Raw genomic sequence first — 8,105 nt, 5'->3', positions numbered from 1 at the left:
GCTCTGCTCTGACCTGCTCTTCACCACACAAACCTTCCAGCACCTCCAGGGCTTCCTGCCCTGGAACTTCCCCCTACACTTTGCTGCAGACACTCACCTGCACCCAGGGGCTCACCAGACACTTCCTACCCCTCCCCTCACCATTCACTTTCACCACCCAGGTCGCATCCTTTCACTCTCCGTCTCAGCTCACCCCAGTCACCACACAGGCCTCCCTCACCTCCCCATCCATGAAGGAGCCCTTAGCACCTCCCCCAGCAACTAGCACCTTCTCCCCTTTTGCCTGAGAACATACCCCAGCAAACACACCCCACGCTTTCCACAGAACTTAGTGCAGGGGGGATGGAAAGGACCATTTCCCTCAGGATGACCCTGGGAGCCCTGGTGAGTAGAGGCGCCCACTACTTCCCTTGGATCCCAGACCCAACTGGTCTTCCTACCAGGAAGATAGAGTTATATAGAACAGTCACTACACAGACAGGAGTCAGCAAACCCTTTCTAAAAAGGAAAGGCTGAAGGCACTTTGGTTCTTGCTGGCCATGGGTACTCTGTGTGTCAAGTGCTGTCCCTTTGTACAGCAATAGCAGGCAACGGCAACCTGCAAATAAAAGGGAGACCAGATGTGGACACCATCCTAGGTTGCTGACCCCAGATGAGGGTACATGCTGTGTCCTGGCAATTGCTGCCCCATCCACCAGGGTGTCATCTCCAAGTAATGTAAGTTGAAGGGTCACAGGTGTGTCCTACCCTGCCTGTGGCTTCTGGGTGGTGTGGATGTGATGGATGTGAATGGAGGTTCTATGGTTCCAGGCCTACTGCTCCCCTCCTTTGCTGCTGAGTGGCATCATCAGTCCCTCAGGGTGATCAGGGACCCTCCCTGAAGCCTCAGGTGTGAGCTGAGGGTGAGGGGTACACCCATGTGGTGTCCTGGGAATCAGGGCCAACTGCTTGTGCAGCTTCTTGGTTCTCTGTGGCCCTGCTCCTGCCCATCTCGAGACCCACCTCTGTCTTCTCACTGCTGGGCCTATCTTCCTAATGACCTAAAGGGTGAGGAGCACACCCTGTGATGGGCAGCTCTGAGGCTGTGTGGTCACTGCCCTCCCATAGCTGGAGGCCCATCTCCACCAGGGCCCAGAACCACACCTGGAGGCACTTTTAAGTGAGGGGATTTCACTGCTGTGAGTGGCACAGCCATGCTTCTGAGCAATAGGGGACCCTGTTGTGATTCTGCAGTTGGCAATTGCCATGAAATCCACATAGCACCTTTTCTAACCACACATGCCTCTGGGATCTTAGGGACTCCAGGGTCATATAGCCATATTGGTAGGTTCAGCGACACCCCTCATCACAGAGTGTGTATGGTTGCATCCCAGCTACAAGAGCAGAGTTGAATAGTGACAGGGAAGGTCATATGACCAGCACAACCTATAATAGTTACTACATTAACTACAAACACTATCCATTCCCAGTACGAATCCAGGAAATGTGAAATTACCATTGAATGGGTCTAGGAACCCAGCACATCCCTCTAAGCTGGACCTGACACAGGTGTCCGTCTGTTACTTTGCCCTAAATGCACCTCATGAGTAATAGGGGAGCAAGTTAATGCTTCTGGTCCCTGCGAGGAGGTCAGACCACACACTGTGTTTACTAGGAGTGTCTGGGTATTTGCTGTTTCATGGTGTACACTTACCAGAGCGAATGCCCTATCTGGCTCTGTGAGGGAGTCTGAAGGAGTCATTGCAGTTGCTGTGGGGTTGAAGGAGCCCACCAGGGCCTCTGGACTCTCCTTTTAGTAATGGACTCTGGGTCTGAGATGTGACTCCGTTCTCAAAGCTGGGCAAAGGAGCTCAGTTATTTCCTGGGGTGACTCCTTTCAGCCTCCAGGTCATCTATCCTTGCGTTTTGTCTTTGTTTGCTGTAATTATTTAACTCTAGCAGTATTCAGGTTGAGTTTGCATTTCTTTTGGATCTTTGACTCCTTTGTTCTATGAGCCATAGGCATACATTTGTATGGCTGAGGTCCCCAGCTGGCATTGTGACTTCTTTAATTATTTCCATCATTGCACCCTCCTTCCTCCTGACAGTTGACGGCCTCCAATTGAGATCTCTTATTTCAGGATTTTCCATCACCATTACTACTGGGGAGCCCATTTCAGGAACAGCATTTCCTATCCCCAATCCCAGTCTTCAGCAACAGGCATCCCTGGGCTTCTTGACAGTCTGCTGCCTTATCCCAGGGCCTTCTTTATATGCTGAGTACACAGGAGTCCTCCAGGCATCCCATGAGCCCAGAGGATGGACATCGTTCTGGGTTTTCATACTGCAGTCACTCTGGCATGGGCGCTTCTCTGAGCCTTTTGGTTCTTTCCTCTATACCCTGACTTAGAAGTTCTGGATTTTCCACTTCTTGCCCTGTGAACCATCCCTTTCCAAGGTTCCAGGAATTCATGCTCATAGCAGATGGGCGACTTCGTCGGGACTTTGCCAACGTATTAAATCCTGTGACCCGTGACAATAATCACTTGCTTATCAAAACTGAATTCTGCCCTCCCCACCCCCACACTGTGCTGGAGCATCCAAGGGCAGCTCCCACACCCTCTCCCGCCTCCTGCAGTCCACACAGACTGCTGCTGAGGGTCCTCCTCATCCAGGCCTTTTCCTGCCACAACAGGCCTGGCACATCCACAACAAGGTCATGTGCTGACCGATGTGGGCACGGAGCATGTGGGACATGTCTGGAGGGGCCATGTGGTTTCACGGCTGCAGGAACCTTCTCTTCCATGTATTCAAGCAAGGGAGACGGTCTAGTCATTAGCTAGTTTTCATGGCAGTCCTGGCTGGCACATCTTGCTCTGCCAGCCCAGCTCCTCAGAGGTATTTACTTGCAGTCACTATAAGGGGGAGGAGGGGATTTAAGTTCCACTTCGCACCACACCAACCCCCTCCTGTGTTTTTCTTCCCCAGTCAAACACTGTCTTTCCTATGACTTCATCATCACTCCTAAGTTCAGACCTGAACCACGATGGTGTGAAGTTCAAGGCCTGGTGGATGAAAGGCCTTTTCTTCACTATGACTGTGTTAACCACAAGGCCAAAGCCTCTGCTTCTCTGGGGAAGAAAGTCAATGTCACAAAAACCTGGGAAGAACAGACTGAAACCTTAAGAGACGTGGTGGATTTCCTCAAAGGGCAACTGCCTGACATTCAAGTGGAGAATTTAATGCCCATTGGTAAGTTTAAAATGGCCCGGGGAGCAGACACAGTAGTAACTTAGAGGCATTTATTGGTTTCATGTAAAAAATAAATCAGAAGTTTGTGTCACACAAGAGGCTGAGAAGCATGGGCAGGATGCAGCAGAGAGAGCAAGTCCAGGAGCCAGGAAAGGGTGGGGCTCAGGACTTATCAAGATCAGAGCTGATCTCTTTCCAATGGGGCAGAGCCCCTCATTCTGCAGGCCCGGATGTCTTGTGAGCACGAAGCCCATGGACACGGCAGAGGATCTTGGCAGTTCCTCTTCAATGGACAGACGTTCCTCCTCTTTGACTCAAACAACAGAAAGTGGACAGCACTCCATCCTGGAGCCAAGAAGGTGAAAGAGAAATGGGAGAAGAACAGGGATGTGACCATCTTCTTCCAGAAGATTTCAATAGGGGATTGTAAGACATGGCTTGAAGAATTTTTGATGTACTGGGAACAAATGCTGGATCCAACAAGTAAGTGAGAGGGGGAAAAAAGAAGCTGTCTTGAGTTCAGATCTTATCAGTCTGGTGTCTGAGTGTGTGACTGCATATGTGTGAGTGTTTGAGTGAGTGTGAACATGACCCCCTCATGGGGGGCTCCTCCTGGGGGTGCTGGCATGCCTGTGCTATCTCATCCTCCTCTGCCTTCTTCCTCCTGACTCCTCTTCCTCCCTGTACTTGCTTGTGCTCCACCCACGGTGCATTTCTCACCAACCTCAAATCTGTGGGTGTCATAGTGTTTCCATATCTTTTTCATTAGTGTTCCTTCCTCCTAGAATTGCCGTTTCTTTCCTCTCCCCTCATCTGTTTCTATAAATCCATCAAAATCACCTCCAATGCCAGGGCCCAAGACCCTCCCCTCTTTGGTCCTGGGACATCGCCTCCTCTTTCTCCATGGCAGGAGGGTGGGCTGTATTGTCACCTTGCTTCCCTCAGCAGCTGTGTGAGCTCCCTGAGGACAGGGGACACCCCCTCTCCCTTCCTACCCCAGGACCTGTCCCAGAGGTTGCCCCACAGCAGAGGGGGGCAAAAGCTCTGCCTTCCAGGATGACCTGGGGTGGCAGGAGCTGAGGAGGCATCCCCTAAGATTTGCGGCCTCGACAAGGGTTGTCACTCCTGTGTTTCCATTTCAGAACCACCTTCTCTGGCCCAAGGCACAACCCACCCCAAAGCCATGGCCACCACCCTCATTCCCTGGAGCCTCCTTATCATCCTGCTCTGCTTCATTCTAGCTGGCAGCCGAGGAGAGTTGTTTAGAGTGACAGGTACTGTGGACAATATTGGGAGGGAAGCAAGGGGCAGATGGGTGAGATGGGAGGACGTGGAAGGAGAATTCCCAGAGTCCCGGAGGCCGGGAACTTCTCATCCTGACATGAGACAGATGAATGAGACCTGGTGTTGCCTGTTGGCAATGACCTGGGCAGCTCAACCTTGAGTTCTGATGGATTCTCACTGTCAGAGGCCAGAGGGAAAGGGAGGGGCCCATACCAAGGCTTAAGGCGTATTGAGCTTGAGAGAGTTCAGCCAGTTCAGGCCTGTTTCAGAGCAGGTTCCTATTTGGGAAGGGTAGCGGTATGTGGCCTGCAGGCAGCAGGAACTCAGGCGTGGGCAGTCTGCACAGTAGGAGAGGAGCAGCATGACCACTTCACTTAGGATGTCATGAGAAAGGGTGTCCCTGGAGAAGGCTACAAAGAGAGTGATCTGGGAGAATCCCAGGACGAGGGGGCTGTGAGGGCCTTGGCCCACCCAATTCCAAAGGCTGCATTCCCAGAGAAAGCAGCTCAGGTCCCAGCAGTTAAGGTAGAAGGTGAAGAGTGGAGCGTGTCCGGACTGAGGTTCAAGAAAAGGCCAGGCCCGTTGGACCCATGGGATTCCTGGCCGGGTCCTGGGGCGATGCCCCTGCCATTCTGCCTCCTGCACACTCCAGATCCTGAGCCAGCTGATGGCCCTGCCTGGAGCAGAGTGGACTCGGGCAGGGCAGCTGAGCTGCTGCTGGAGTTCCATGCCCACCACTGAACTTGGTTAGGAATGAATGGGGTGGGGCAGGGGCAGTCCCATTCAAAGCTATGGGTGCAGCTCCCAGGGAGAGGAGAGGTTGAGAGCAAAGGGGAAAGAAGGAGGTTTGCCTGCAAGCCCACCCAAGGCCAGTGAACACGGAAACAAAGACCTCTCTTTGGACAGGGCTCCCCCAGGTCCTCTAGACCCTTCCGTGAGAAGGGGTAGCAGGCCCTCCCTGGGGGTGCACAACCCTCATTACCAGCCTCAATTTTGAGCCCTCATGCGCTGTAACAGGACCTGGGCTGGCTCTGTGGTGTGGTGAAGGAGGGTGGAGGTTGGGACAGGCTGCAGAGCCAAGGGTAGGTTTGGAGGGAAAAACATGTTCCTTATTTGGGGGAGAGGCTCCGAAATGGGGAGGGCCTGGGAGGGATCACCCAGGAGAACAGACCCAGGTTTTTCTCAGCCACTTAAACCAACACTTCATCTTTTCTGAAGGTGGAAGATGATATCAAGAAGCCTCTGTTAGCCTGTTCTGGTTCCCGCTCTCCCTTCAGGGAGGTCGCCTGTCTACTCACCACTGTGCCTTTCTGGAAAGCAGGAGTGCAAGCCTTAGCAAGCCCACAGGCCCCCAGGAGATGATGAGGACGTTGTAGACTCAGCATCTCATGCCACTCATTACCTTTGCTGATGATCCTAGCAGCCATTTTTCTTAACGTCTTCTGCCACTTTCTCTCAGTGCTAATGGATGGAATTCCTGCACAAGTTTTAACTGAACAAGAAATGCCAGCAAAACGCATTTTCTTTCTACTTCTTTGATTGTGGAAAAGCAGACACTTCTCTGAAGCATGACCTTATTCTTCCAAACAGTATCGCTAGTAAAATAGCATGCTGGACTTCAGAGCTCAGGGATCCTTTCCATTTTAAGTTCTTGGAGAAATCTCCAAACTGCTTTCCATAGCAGCTGAACACATTTGCTTTCCCACCAACAATGTCTGTTTCCTTTTCTCTGCAGCCTCACCACCATCTCTGACTTTGTGACTGGTTAGAGATGGTAACTCATTGCGGTTTTGATTTGCACTTATCTGATGATTAGTGATATTAAGCATTTTTTCGTGTTTGTTGGCCAATTGTAGGTCTTCTTTTGAAAAGTATCCATTCATGTCTTTGCCCAATTTTAATTGGGTTTTTTCTTCTTGCTTGTTGAATTGTTTAAGTTCCTTGTAGATTCTGGATATTGGACCTTTGTCAGATGCATACTTTGCAAATAGTTTTCCCCATTCTACAAGCTGTTTAGTGTGTTGCTGACCAAGAATTGTTATAATTCTTTTTATTTTTATGGCTTTTTACAGTTCCTCATTCTGTCAACCATATTGGAGTGAAGCGGCATACTCATCACTAACTGTAATCTCCAAATTCTGGGCTCAAGTGATCCTCTAGATTCAGCCTCTAGAATAGCTGGGACTACAGGCACATGCCACTAGGCCCAGCAAATTCTTTTATTTTAGGTAGAGATAGAGTCTTCCTATGTTGCCCAGGATGGTCTTCAAATCCTGGCCTTGAGCAATCCTCCCACCTTGGCCTCCCAATGCTCTTTCTTACTTCACCTACATATTTTCACCTGTTTCAGGATCGAAACCATGAAAAGTCATGTGTGAAAGGCTCCCCCGCCCCTGTTTGGGTCCACTCTCGTTGGCCACAGCCTGGAATAAGACAATATTGGATTCTTTGAATCTTTCCAGGGAGTCTTTATGCCATTTCAAATGCATATGTATAGATATTCTTAATTCAGACTTGGATATTTTTTACTCTTGATGAAACCTGTCACCCTGTCCTTCAGTTTCCCCTCCCTTTATAGTGGTTGTTTCACCCTCCTCTGCCCAAGCTGGGTCTTCACAATCACAGACAAGAGTGTCGCCAACATTGCCATCCCGTGACATGAGACGCTTTAAAAGTGCATTAATTTGCACAGAAATTCTGTGTCTGGAAATTTATTCTACACAATTAAATTGAGATTCATGGAAACACAGTTTCTGCAGCATTTCGTTTCTGTAAAAGTAACTGACTGCAGACCATCTGGATCTTCACACACAGACACTGGTTACATTTGTTGTGATGCAGTCATTCTGTGTAATGTCGTGCAGAGATAAAAAGGAAAACAATCTATATGTGTGGGTATTGGAATATCTTGAACGTGTGTTATTTTGAGATAGAATCTGCTTTCAGTAGAGTGCCTATGGGCTTATATTTGTTTTAAAAACCATCATTGATACATGTACACATCTCTATTGTTAGTAAGGTAAACAGTATTTCCATAACTTGTTGCCAGTCTGTTTGTCCATTTTAGGAAAAATCAATGTAGCTGAAAAGCCATGGTTGCAGGAACTGGTCATCACCCGCCAAGATTCTACACAGTCCTACACATCCTCCCAGCTGAGGATGCCAGAGGAAGAGGATGTGGAATGCAGTCACGTTTCAGAGAGGAACCTAAAGTCAAACTGGACCAGGTATCTTGTCTTGATCTCTGCCTCTTCACCCAACCCCCAACTGGTCAGGCAGTGACCCTGGAGGGCCTGGGATGATGCTTGGTGGGCAGTGAAGATGGGAAGCCAATTTTGGGAATATGGTGAACATGGAGAGTCGGGACCCCATAGCAACTGGGGAGGAGCTGGTGTGATGCTGGGAGCACTGGGAAGGCAGGGAGCCTAGGCACAGCACTCACTGCTTCTCCCATCTGGGACAGGATTTTGGTCGGTGATGAGAAAAGTTTCCTGAGTAGCAGAGTTCCCAAGCCTGGCAGAATGACTCGCCCTGGTTGCCACTATGCCCAGCCCATCCTACACTTTATATTCTGTCAACAGCAATTTTTA

At 50.0% G+C, this 8,105-nt stretch overlaps 1 protein-coding gene across 1 annotated transcript in view; it reads left to right on the top strand.

Moving 5' to 3' along the window:
• The window catches only part of LOC105528763 (NKG2D ligand 1), a 7,521-nt gene extending 1,692 nt beyond the window's left edge, over positions 1 to 5,829 (top strand). Inside the window, exons 2-5 of the mRNA XM_011965645.1 lie at positions 2,968 to 3,231; positions 3,439 to 3,714; positions 4,374 to 4,505; positions 5,734 to 5,829. Coding sequence (XP_011821035.1) covers positions 2,968 to 3,231; positions 3,439 to 3,714; positions 4,374 to 4,505; positions 5,734 to 5,744 — 683 coding nt within the window. The 3' untranslated portion in view covers positions 5,745 to 5,829. The remainder of the gene's footprint in view (positions 1 to 2,967; positions 3,232 to 3,438; positions 3,715 to 4,373; positions 4,506 to 5,733) is intronic.
• The last annotated feature ends 2,276 nt before the right edge of the window (positions 5,830 to 8,105 follow it).

The sequence above is a fragment of the Mandrillus leucophaeus genome, unplaced genomic scaffold (assembly GCF_000951045.1).
Source record: "Mandrillus leucophaeus isolate KB7577 unplaced genomic scaffold, Mleu.le_1.0 Scaffold731, whole genome shotgun sequence".
Classification (NCBI taxonomy): domain Eukaryota; kingdom Metazoa; phylum Chordata; class Mammalia; order Primates; family Cercopithecidae; genus Mandrillus; species Mandrillus leucophaeus.
This window is presented reverse-complemented; position numbering and strand designations above follow the sequence as displayed.